This window comes from Podarcis filfolensis (genome assembly GCF_964270895.1).
Source record: "Podarcis filfolensis genome assembly, chromosome: 5".
NCBI classification, from domain to species: Eukaryota; Metazoa; Chordata; class Lepidosauria; order Squamata; family Lacertidae; genus Podarcis; species Podarcis filfolensis.
In genome coordinates, this window is record NC_139608.1 from 85,745,225 (window position 1) to 85,757,983 (window position 12,759).

Sequence of the window (12,759 nt, forward strand, 5' to 3'; positions counted from 1 at the left end):
CTCCAGAATGAATTAAGTTCTTAACCTGAGGTACCACTGTAATTTGGAAAATTAATTAAAATAATTTGGGAAGAAAATAACAATTAAACACGGATAGAACGAAAACTCTCTGTGCCTGAGTGTATGCATATATAAAAACTAGCTCCGTTGGTTAGAGCATGGTGCTGATAATGCCAAGGTTGCAAGTTCGATCCCCGTATAGGACAGCTGCATATTCCTGCATTGCAAGGGGTTGGACTAGATGATCCTCAGGGTCCCTTCCAACTCTACAATTCTATGGAGATAGTGTGTGGAATGGCATAATAAGAATTATGCCCATGGACCTTATTCCCAGCCTCTACACCTTGACCAGATACTCTGCACAGAGGCTGCATGTTGTAAGATGCCTTGAGCATTGTTTTAACTATGGAAAGGCAGCATACAGATAAGATGATGATGATGATGTTGATGCAAGAGAAAAGGCCTTCAATTCCCTTACAGTTCTGCTGTCTGCTCTCCTTCTGACACTGGAGACCTGCTTGCCATAGCAGGTGAGGGAGCAGACCAGACCAGCAAGCACAGGATCCAGGGGAACCTCAGTTGCCCCTGCTCCCACTACAGCATGTCAGGACGAGTAAAAGGTGCTGACCCTAGACACCAGATGAAGAAAGCTCAGGAAACACTTCCACACAGGGGCACCTTCAGGCAATACAGTATTGTGACTTTTTTCCAGGAAAATGCAAGCTCCCTCTTCCACTATGCACCGGAAGCAAGTTACTGCAGTGTAGCTCTTGAAGCTACTAGCTCTGCCTCCTTACTGGAGTTAACATTGTATGGCTCTCCCTCCTGGCTTTACTCTTCACATTCCTGCGCTTCTGGGAAAACCCCAGTCAGCCACAGAACATTTCCTTGTTGGCTCAACAGACACCACACTCGCACTGCTGATCATTCTCCCTCCTCCCCCTTACATGACTATAGCAAGTCAATTCCTCCGTGCCTGGAGCAGTAACATAGATAGCAAACACTGCGGGAAAGGCATGCAGAAGCAGAGAGGGCAATCTTTACCTACGTCATACCCAGGAATGACCACTGGGAGGAGTGCAGAGAGAAGAAATGCCATGGTGTATCTGTATCTGCATCAGCACAACTGGACGCCTCCACCTGCCCCAGCTACAACAAAACATGTCTCTCCTGTTTTGGTCTCTACAGCCACAGCAGGCGCTGTAATTCTCCCACGGTTTGACTTCACCTCCGAAGGCACACTCCTCCATTGTCTCCCGAGACAGACGGGTGCCAAGGACGTACTCGGGGCAAGCCCGGCAAAATCAATGGACTTAATTTATTTAAATGGTTCTACATTGAGTATGATTGGATCTCACCCATAGACTTACCTTCACATACACCTGACTGTAAAATATCCAGGATTTGCAAGATGGGAACTGGTGACGTAACATCATGCCTGGGCATGTGTCTTTGCTTAGTTCAGGCATAGGCAAACTCGTTCCTCCAGATGTTTTGGGACTATCATCCCTGACCGCTGGTCCTGTTAGCTAGGGATCATGGGAGTTGTAGGCCAAAAACATCTGGAGGGCTGAGTTTGCCTATGCCTGGCTTAGTTGCTACCTTTGTGAATGGACAGTAAAGGTGGGGTAATGACTCACCCTCTTATTTCATAAAATTTATATACTGCTTGATTGTTTTAAAAAAGAAAGCCCTCAAAGTAGTTTTGTCCTCCACCTGGCCGGGGAGAGGGGACAACCTAAGGTTGCAGTTTTGGACTGAAGGTTGAACTACTCTCTGGAAGAATCCTGTGGTACTGGTGGCCACCTAGGAACTGAATGGAAAGTCATATCTGCTAGACTGTTAATGGTGTGAACTGTCTCTCTTATGCTCAACTTGTGTATATGTGTAAACAAAACATTATATTACAGAAGAACCTTCAGTCTCCAATGACCCGCATTCCAAGGAAACAGAACCCTGGGTGAACACAGCACCCCTGAAACTTCACATTGCTCAGCACATGCCTAACAATACATTTGAAAGCATATTGGTTTGTGCAAAAATATCTTAACCTGAAAAGGGCATTGCTTTTGTACCCTGGTTTGATATCAATGCCTCTCTTAGGATTCCAGGCATTGTACCCCCAATCTTAAACAGTAAATCCTCAAACTTTTTAAGTCAGCTCTCCATCCAAAAATCAATTTCACCAACAACCACAACATGCTAATGAGCAAACAGAGAGTAGGGATAGGCAAATCAGTCAGTTTGGTTTCTCTCAGTTTCTAATTTTCCCACTCATAAGTTCAGTTCATCACATTTTCACATCAGTTTGCACTTTTATTTTTTTAAAAAGGTCCTTGTAGAAATTCAGGAGCATTTTAGTGCAAATTTGTCCTATGAAACACACCTTTGTAATTTTGCTTATACACATTTCTGCAAGGCTTTTTTCCTAAATATAATGCATGCTTCTTTCACAAATATATGCAGTTTTGTTCACATGACTTGGTTGGAGAACTACCTTACAAAATTCGGAGAATACAAATTTTGAAGAATGATGTGTTTTGGTTCGCATATTGCTTTGCAAAGTGTGAATTAGGTAGGTTTGTCTTTAATGCAAACAGAATCAAATTTATCCTCCATCTCTAGTGGAGAGTAATGTTCACATGCAATCATGTGTGAGATGCACTACTGCATGGGAAGATTTTCACAGGATGGTAGGAACTGGGCCAGTAACACAGAAATAGCAGGGCTGGCCCACCCATGAGGCAAAGTGAGGAGACTGCCTCAGGCAGCAGGATCCACAGGGCAGGAATGCATTGCCCTCTGGTGGTATGGTGGCAGTGACAGCTGTGGTGCACTGCTTGAAGGCCACATCTTCTGCCTTCTCAGCTTCCCTGCAACATGTCGCCTCCACAACAGCCTTTTGGCGAACAGGAGGCGCTGCTGACTCCCACTCTGGTTTCCAATATAGAAACCCACAGCGAAGCCTTCCCAGTGTTCCCTCCCTTGATCCTGATGTAGCTCTTCATTTAACCCTTCTTCCCCGGGGCGCCATTTTGTGGTTTGCCTCGGGTGCCAAAAAGTCTTAGGCAGGCCCTGAGGATTTGAGTAGAGATGGAGTAGGCTATCTCTGGCTGTCTCCTAAAATCGAACCTAGAAGTTAGAAGAAAGGACCTCTTCCCAGTGTTCCTTTCTAGGCTAGCCTGGGATGATGGGGGCACACACTTTCTTTACAAATGCACTGGGGGTCCTTATCTAAGGCACATTAAGCACACACCGCTCTAAGCAGCCATACTTCATTTCCTCTTCCATATGTATTTTCCTACAGGAAATTTGCTATGAGAGATATTCTGCACAGTGGTGTTTTTTGCTTTGTTAAACCTGATCTGAGGAGTTTGCTCAGACCCTGGAACAGACCCTGGAAAATAGTATAACCTGAGATGGTCAGGTCAAAGGGCTGGGAAAATAAAGATCTGTCTGCTGCAAGATCTTAGTCTTCTCTCACTTCTCCAGATGTGTTGTGCCTTCCCAGGGGTTTTGACCAAACCGTTGAGAATGCACATCTTAAACCTTTTAACTCTGATCTGCTGCTTGCCTTTACAGGCTGCCTCTGAAAAAAAGAATTCAGACTCTGTAAAAAGAACTATGTTAAACATCTGTGCATAAACTTTATTGATATTCATAAATTATACAGAACCCAGGTTCATTAACATCCACAGTTTGCTGGGTGGCTTTTGATAACATCACCACAGAATTAATACACACCAAGGCATGGACGAAGATTCCACAGAGGTCCTGTGTTCTAAGGCACAGGACTTAAAGTGCAAAACAATGTTTCCCTGTAATCTGAAAAAGCTACTTTAGGCACCAATTTAGTAGTCTGAAATATAAAATCACCATAAAACCGGTAATCTGTTTGGGCAGATTTCGAAGGAGTTACTCCATTGTGTACTGTGGTTGAGCTTCCACTGCACTGTGAGTGGGATTCAACAAAGCTTTACTCGAAGTACACCCATTGAAATTTATGAAAATCGCTGAGTTAGGTCCATTAATTATAGTGGGTCTACTCTAAGTAATACTTAGTTGAATACAGCCCTATGCCATCTCCAATCTGCCTACCTGAAAGCGTCATTTGTTACCTCATTTGTAGATAAACAGAGAAAAAGGTCCACTTGTAGGTATTCCATTTTCATATTGAGGGATTGCCACCTTTGATCTGGTGCTATTAAGAAGGATGAATCGCATAATCCTGAAGAAGCTCAGTGTGTACTTTCCTCTGCCGTAACCAGTTTGTTCTGAAAAGCCATGACTGCCAAGAGGACAGCCAAATTCTTGTTTTTCCCTGCTTTCCCTGTTTTCCCTGCCCCCCTCGGTTTGGTTTTTCAAAGAAACCTGTGCCAAAATTCTTCATTTGACGGGGCGGAGTGAGGAGAAAACCTTTGCTGGATATTCATTATTATTAAAAGTCAACCTTAAGAATAAACACCATGCATTTTCGCATTCAGCATCCTGAAGATTTAGCGTGGCATTTCACGACCTCTCGGAGGCACAGGGGGAGGAGGGCAGAAGTTGTCACTGCTAAAAAGCCTACAGAAAAACATTTGAAAAGCAGAGCATAAGCATAGCTTTGGAATATTACACATGCTGAACTTCAAAGGCAAGGAAACAACAGAATGTCTTTGCGGTTTTTATGTGAATCACCAACTCAAAATTGAAACAGAAAAGCTATTATTAATATTCTTACTAATGATGTCAGTCTACATTTATTTATAAAAAATATTTATATTCTACTAGTCATATAAACTATCAGACCAGCTTACAACTGTTTTACATAGAGCCATGCCATTAAAACCATATAAATGTTTGTTTTTAATTGCCAGAAAAAAGCTTGGCAAAAGGGGCTTAAAGGTTAAAACAGAAGGAGGCTGGATCGGTTTCATGTTGCTGTCAAATGAGTCTTGCCAACTTAGGAGACAACCAATGGCACTCTGGCAGATGATCTCAGTGATTCAGCTGGGATGTAAGTGGTTAGGCAGTCCCCAAGGACCTAAGTTGTTCAGGACATTGTAAATTAATACAAGGACCTTGAACCTGGGTCCGTATTATCTGGGTAGCCTGTTCAGATGTTTTAACCATGGGGTCGCATGTTCTCAACCAGAAGCTCTCATCTGGAGTCAGGCTGCAGCATCCTGTACCAGCTGGAGCTTCCAAACGAAGCCCAAGGCAGGTCCACATATTGCTGTAATGCAGCCTCAAAGATACCAAGGCATGGGCCACAGTGGTCAGGCTCTCTCTGTCCAAGAACAGATGAAGCTGGATCACCAGACAGAGCTGGTAAAAGGCACTCTTAGCTTCTGGGCCTCTAATAACAGAGATGAATCCAGGACTGGAGTAACCCCAAGCTGCCGTATTTTTCGCTCTATAGGACGCACCCGACCATAGGACGCACCTTGTTTTAGAGGGGGAGAATAAGAAAAAAAAATTCTCCCCCTCTCTGCGCAGTGCCCCTTCAGTGAAACGGCAGGAGAAACAGAGCCCCTTCCATTTCTCCTCCTGCTTCGCTGAAGGGGCGCTGCGCAGCTCTCCCTCTCCCACACTGCCTTCGCCTTCAGTGAAGGCAACCCGAAGCCTCTAGAGCGCAGCAGGAGCTCCCAGTGAGCTCCGGAGGCTTCAGGCGGCTATATTTCAAGCCTGGAGAGCGAGAGGGGTTGGTGCGCACCGACCTCTCTTGCTCTCCAGGCTTCAGTGAAGGCAACCCGAAGCCTCCAGAGCGCAGTGGGAGCGCTCCCGCTGCGCTTCTGAGGCTTCGCGCTGCTATCGCTGAAGCCAAGGAGCCTGCATTTGCTCCATAAGACGCACACACATTTCCCCTTAATTTTTGGAGGGGGAAATGTGCATCTTATAGAGCGAAAAATACGGTATACACTTTCTCCTTCAGAGGGAATGCGACCCCATTCAGAATGGGTAACTTGCTAATCTCCCAGACACGGGAACTACCCACCCAAAGAGCCTCTGTCTTCCTTGGATTCAGACAATTTATTGGTCCTCATCCAATCCACCACTACCTTCGGACACTGATCCTGAGCTTTCACCACCTCTCCCGTTTCAGATGTTAGAGATAAATAGAGCTGTGTCTCATCAGTATACCGGTAATAATTTTATAATTTATACTCTGCCCATCTGGCTATTTAACATATCAATGTTAAGCAGTGCTAGGGAGAGGATAGTACCCTTTGAAACTACATAGCATATGACACTCTATAGAGTAACACAAGCAAAAGAAACAGGCCCCTGCCCTGAGGTGCTTACAGTGTTGACAGTGGGGGGGGGGACAGAGAAAGGGGGAAGAATGAGGGAGGCAAAGCATGGAAATATGAGCAAATCCACTTATGCATACATGCAACTTCGTTTCAAATTCCGATAAAACTAGAGGACTAGGTCAAAAGCTTTACAAAAAGAAGTGGTTCAAATATAAAACTGGCTTTTACCTCATTGTGCAATTGGAATAAAAGTGAAAGAAATACTGAAAGAGATCACCTTACAGCAGCTATTTATGACTTCCAACTCTTTTTATATCTGCACGCTATTAATAATCAGCCCACTAAATATTTTTACTGACGATACGGAAATGGCAAAACAACTGGCTTCCACGAGCCTTTTACATAAGTCACATGGTTGCTTTATTTCCTCAAAGTTTTGATAGGCTCTAAATTGGCAAAAGAAAAAGCGGGGGGGGGGGCTGTGTTTTGTGTAAACATCCCTCCAACAGCTTCCTGTCTGCTCCTGGATCCAGCAGGACTTCACTGTCCTCCTTACCATCAAAACCCTCTATGACCTTGCCCCACTTACTTCTCCACACGCCTTCCTGTGATCTTTGCTTGGCCAGCTATACCACCTCAGACATCTGGTGGTTTCCTGCTCCTTGCCTTGAAAGAAACTCTGCCCCTGCTGTCACTTATGCCTAGAACTCCCTCCCATAACACCTTTGTATGATTCTCTCTCCTACTTCCTTCAAATCTTTCCTCAAAAACCATCTTTCCTGCAAAGCCTCTGGCAGGACCCCCTAGTTCCTATGCCTTACCATACCTCCGTCCGCATTAAGCCTAAGCAGCTGTAACTGGAACAAAATAATAATCGCATAGTCTCTTGTTTATATCTGCCACCATTGCATTTCATCTCCCCCCCCTCCGTTTCTATCTTAGATTGTAAGCCCCTTGGGGCAGAGACCTGTCAAACCTGCTCTTGAGGTAGATGGCAGTAGAAAGGTAACAATCATGATGATATTAATAACAGCAACAACAACCTGCTAGTAACTCGAGGGGGTATCCTTGGAGGTCTTGCAGATGGTCTGTCTGGCGGCTGGGTCCCGGGGTTGAAATTTCTCTTTACTTCTGGTATTTCATTATCCTACATAAAGATGTGAAAGTAAGCTTTCCCCACAGCATTTCCTTGGAAAATACGCAGCCTGAAAGAGCATCTCCACCCGCATCGTTCAGCCGGACACTGAGATCAAGCTCCGAGGGCCTTCCGGTGGTTCCCTCCATGCAAGAAGTGAGGTTACAGGGAACCAAGCAGAGGGCCTTCTCGGTAGCTGCACCTGCCCTGTGGAATGGTCTCCCATCAGACGTCAAGGAGATAAATAACTCTCTGACTTTTAGAAGACATCTGAAGGCAACCCTGTTTAGGGAAGCTTTAAATGTTTGATGTCTTGCTGTATTTTAATTTGTTGGAAGCTGCCCAGAGCGGCTGGGGAAACCCAGTCAGATGGGTGGCATAATAATAATAATAATAATAATAATAATAATAATAATAATACACATAATACATAATACACATACATGTTTGCATTGCCTAGGACTATCTGCCTTCAGGCCTTCTTCTATGAATGAATCAGTGTGCTACACAACACAGAACGCTGCCTTAAACCAAGCCAGACTACGGCTCTATAATGAAATACTTTAGAACTACCTCGTCATCTAACTAGTTCATTGATTTTGAAGTTTTATATACTGCCTATAGATATGCAAAGCAATAGCACGGTAATCTAAAACAGAACAAACGGGGGCAAGGGGAACCCTGCGGTCCTTAGTCCTCTGGTTGATGGCAAAGGCAAGAGTGGGTTTCTCTTCAACTTTGCAGCCCCAGAGCTCCTGGCATTAGGAACAGTGTATTATTTCAGGCAGGGTAGGGAGTATCATGGCCCCACACCCTGGTCCTTCTCATGTGGATCTGCTGGCACCAGATCCCATTTCCCATAATATTGTTCCTGGGAGACAAGAGTGCTATTCTGCCAAAGCGGCCTTTTTCTTTCTCAGTTCCCCTCAGCGAAGCCTTCCAGTGTCACCACAGCATCAACAATCCCGGCTTAGTGCCTCAAATTAACTCTTCCCGCTACTCCTTTATCAAGTTCTATGCCAGGGTTGGGGGACCTGTGGCCGTGCAGGTACAGTTGTTGGGCTCCAACTCCTATCAGCCCCAGCGAGACTGCCCAATGGGCAAGGATGATGGGAGTTGTAGTCCCAACACCTCATCACTGCTCTATGCGGCCTGTTTGCTATGTATTCTAAGCCCACAGTCAAGCGGCTACTGCTTGTACACTGAAACATGCATTTCTGTAGCTTGAGTGAGGGATCAGGCCAGAGCAGTTGTGCAAGTTTGTTAAGAGAGAAAATTTCCAGTGAGAAGTGTTACCTCGTTGTCTCCATCCATCCCACTGCTGGCACTCAGTATACTTCGTGTACTGGATCGGTTGCTTGAACTACCTGGTTAGATGAGGAAACAAGCCCAGTTAGGGATTTTCAAGCATTTCATAAAGTGTCCACACATTCATGTTTTCTTGTGAGGAACCACCTTCCAATCCTTTCCCCTGGCCCTGAAACCACCATTCCGCTTATTCCTATAATTTCTGAATTAGGCAAGAGCTCTGTATGAAGTTATTTCTTCTTACCTCTCGGTTTCTTTTTCATTTTGTGTCATGTGTCTGTTAAGATTGTGAACCTTTAGGCAGGGACTGAATTATCTTTCAATATGTGTACAGTGCTTAGAGAATTGCATGTACTGAGAAACAGGCTTTATACATGTTTATCTTACAGGTAAATGGATCGAAGAGGAGAGGCTTTCCCCACTCCCCTCAGAACAGCGTCAAGGAGGTGTGGAATTCTGCACCAGTAAATTAAATTATTGCTATTGGATGAAACTGCAGCATGATGAAACTCAAACTTTTGCTGATCAGCAAAAGGAAAACAAGGAAGGAAAACATGTTTTATGTTTGGTTATCTGAATCTGTGGTGTGTATAGTGAGATTTGGGTACTAATTCCTCATGTTTGGATAAGTTAATTTTTGCATAGGAAACATTCATAAAGCGCATAAACAGACTGAGCAGTAAGTTCAGTGAGGGTAATATAGAGCATTGGCTGGGAAAGCAACAACTGCTAAGTGCTCCATCCCTAATGACTAGAAATCCAAAGCATCCTCGCCTCTCCCTAGATGGCTTCCTGGCTGCTTACTTACTAGTAGTACTTGAGGCGCTTTCTGTTTTCCAGTCCCCTCGCCTGATTTCTTTAATTGGTTGGTATAGATTTTTCCGAGGATGAGCTTCATAAATGCTACACTCTGGTTTCTTGGGGATGTTTTGAGAATGACCAACAGGGACAGTGATTTCCAAATCTAGGAAGAAAAAGTCAGGAATCAAGGCAAGGCAACTTATTATTACTATTAAGGTAAAGGTAAAGGGACCCCTGACCATTAGGTCCAGTCATGACCGACTCTGGGATTGTGGCGCTCATCTCGATTTATTGGCCAAGGGAGCCAGCGTACAGCTTCCGGGTCATGTGGCCAGCATGACTAAGCCGCTTCTGACGAACCAGAGCAGCGCACGGAAACGCCGTTTACCTTCCCACCGGAGCGGTACCTATTTATCTACTTGCACTGGCGTGCTTTCGAACTGCTAGGTTGGCAGGAGCAGGGACCGAGCAACGGGAGCTCATTATTAAAACACATTTATTCAAAAATTATACCTCAGCTTTGTCCCTTTGGCAGTGGGCAAAACTTTTTCAAACTGGAAGTTATGCCTCGTTGCTCATCTAGTACCTTCCTTGGCATCGGCAGCTAAAATTCTGATTCTGCCCCAAACAAGGTAATCCCTCCTGCACTTTGGAAATCCGTGCATAGGGCTGCTTGGATTTTCCACTGATGTCTCTTCTCTGCCCTCACCAATTCTGTGCAAGTAAAGGATCCCTGGTTGGTTAAGTCCAGTCAAAGGCAACTATGGGGTTGCGGCGCTCATCTTGCTTCAGGCCGAAGGAGCCGGCGTTTGTCCGCAGTTTTCCAGGTCATGTGGCCAGCATGACTTAAACTGCTTCTGGCACAACAGAACACCGTGATGGAAGCCAGAGTGCACGGAAACACCGTTTACCTTCCCACTGCAGTGGTACCTATTTATCTACTTGCACTGGAGTGCTTTTGAACTGCTAGGTTGGCAGAAGCTGGGACAGAGCAACGGGAGCTCACCCCGTTGCGAAGATTCGAACCATGGACCTTCTGATCAGCAAGCCCAAGAGGCTCAGTGGTTTAGACCACAGCGCCACCCACATCCCCTTCAGTAATACAACAGGCAAAATTGGCATCTAGTAGGCACATCCCTGTAGTTACAATTGCCACCGCTGCACCAATCCAAACCATACTTTTTCCACCAGTGCCTTGCTATCATAAATGATGGCATTTGACGAGCTACAGCGCCAGTGAAAAGAACATAATGTTAACCAGTTGCTATTTGGGCAGTCTTGGTATGCTTGTGCACATACAGCCTCGGATATTCCTGCCCTCTGTGTGTCAAATGACAGTAACCACAGAAGAAAGGTTATGTTTTGCCTCGAGTCTTTATCGTAGTCTTTTTATCCACAATCTTGTTTGCGTCCCAGAACTTTCACAAAAATGTATACATCAACTTAGAATTTATGGGAGTTGTTTATCCTTCTGAAATGTAAAGACCGTAGTAAAGTAACAAAAAATGAGTTATTGAGAGAACCCCCGTTTCAGGTTTCCTCCCGCATTTGAGGATCTTCAGATTGCTGGGGCCAGTTTTGTTTTTGCCTCAAAAGCCTCTGTCTTACAATCAGACCGAAGTCAAAAGAGGTTAGAAAACCAACTAGAAAACCATTACAACAGAGTGTACCATGGGCTAACTAAATAAATGCACAAGTGGAACTGCTTCTGCTTTTGCATTGCGACTTCCCCCTGCCTTTGTGCATGCTCCATAATGTCCCCAAATCTGCTGTGGAGGGTTGGGAAAAACCCCTAAGAGATTTAGGCAGAGCACAGGGGTAGGAGCGGGGGGGGGGGGAATGCCCTGCTGTGCAAGAGGAAGTTGTTCCGCTCATGCAAAGTAGTACTTAGCAAAATGTTGCGTACAACCCCTTAGCTCCACCACACTTGGCTACAGACCAGGAGTGGGAGACGTCCAACTGCTGCAGTTTTCAGCATGGTCACCAATTAGTCAAGCCCTTTACCTGCATGTTTGCCAGCCTTTTGCTTCTCAATTTGCCGCCGAGTGATGCTGTCGCGTAATCTTTTCAGGTTTTCCTGGAAACGCAAAACGTTATTTTCAAGGATCTGAACAAACATGCACAACCAGTCATAATGGTTTGCAAAACTGGCAAGATCTAACTGAATCCGAGGTAGATAATCCCATTTCTTCTACTAATACGTGGGCCTCACCGTGTAAGATATTAGGAAAGAGATTCTAGTGATCATGAACCAAGATTTAACTATTTATCAGCAATTCTCCATAGCCTCCAGTCCATGTTGTTCTGATCTTATAAACTGATTGCCCTGTCCATGCACTTTTTTGTGAGTCCTCCTAGCTATGACTCCATAGGTGGTGAAGGCATTTCAGGAGGGAACGCAGGAAATACTTGTGTAACTGATGAAGTTTGACTCACGTTCAACACGCAATCAATAGCAAAAATGAGTTTTGCAGCAATTTGGTGTGGTTAACCAAGACTGTGTTACACATTCCAAATATTCCCTCTTTTCAACCATTTCCGATTATTAGCAAAGACTCCAGTATGGGCACAACATCTGGCTTCTCTCTTAGCCTGTAGCTATTTGCATATTTTTTTAAACAAGTCCACGTATCAGAGTGGCTTTAAAGACAAGGCTACAGTACAGCTGGGTACTATGGGCTTGTCTGTACAAGGGAGATGTTTGGGATGGTTGGGGAAGATGACATTTCCAAGGGCTTGAAATGCAGGCTCCCTCCTCGCAGACTGGTCAGCTCTAATGCAAGTTGGACAATGTCCTCTTTGAGCTTGCCATGAGTTTAATTGGGGCTCCTGCCCCACATACCACATTTGCAAATGGAGCAGCAGAACAGAAGCCCTCAGCTGTGAAGAGCTGTCATCCATTTGACAGGGGAGGGAAAGGGAGGGGAAATCTACTAACTGGACTCTGCCAGGATTCCTTGCAAATCCCCTCAGGTTCTTGTGAGGAAAGCTTGCAAAACTCAAGATCATTTTTGAAGTGGAGAGGGTCCGTCCATCCCTAGAGATTGTCCTCATTGTCCTTTTTGTTAAAGACACATTTGGGAATACTAAGACGTTTTAGCTTCCAGCTCCTACAAGCTGAAACCACTGCCCACTTGGCTCTGCATTCTGAATTACACTATGCCAACTTATGGAAAGGCGCAGAAGAGAAAACAGCAGCTTTTTACCTTTCCCAGCAATGACAACAGAAAGACAAAGAAAGAATTACCGTATTTTTTGCTCTATAAGACTCACTTT

General features: G+C 44.9%; 1 protein-coding gene and 1 long non-coding RNA gene across 5 annotated transcripts in view; both read right to left on the minus strand.

Annotated features, from left to right (window-relative positions):
• Positions 1-3,623: 3,623 nt before the first annotated feature.
• PIK3AP1 (phosphoinositide-3-kinase adaptor protein 1) overlaps positions 3,624-12,759 on the minus strand; it is a 47,970-nt gene continuing 38,834 nt past the window's right edge. For all 4 annotated transcript variants that reach the window (XM_083615592.1, XM_083615594.1, XM_083615595.1 and 1 more), the window contains 5 exons: positions 11,488-11,560; positions 9,491-9,646; positions 8,671-8,741; positions 7,283-7,386; positions 3,624-4,566 (listed from right to left, as the gene is read on the minus strand). In XM_083615592.1, the coding sequence (XP_083471718.1) occupies positions 4,497-4,566; positions 7,283-7,386; positions 8,671-8,741; positions 9,491-9,646; positions 11,488-11,560 (474 nt within the window). In that variant the 3' untranslated portion in view covers positions 3,624-4,496. The remainder of the gene's footprint in view (positions 4,567-7,282; positions 7,387-8,670; positions 8,742-9,490; positions 9,647-11,487; positions 11,561-12,759) is intronic.
• On the minus strand, positions 4,577-7,268 carry LOC310763595. The gene is made up of 3 exons (XR_014548695.1): positions 6,875-7,268; positions 5,897-6,830; positions 4,577-5,381 (listed from the first exon to the last, which is right to left on the minus strand). It is a non-coding gene; the product is annotated as an uncharacterized lncRNA (long non-coding RNA).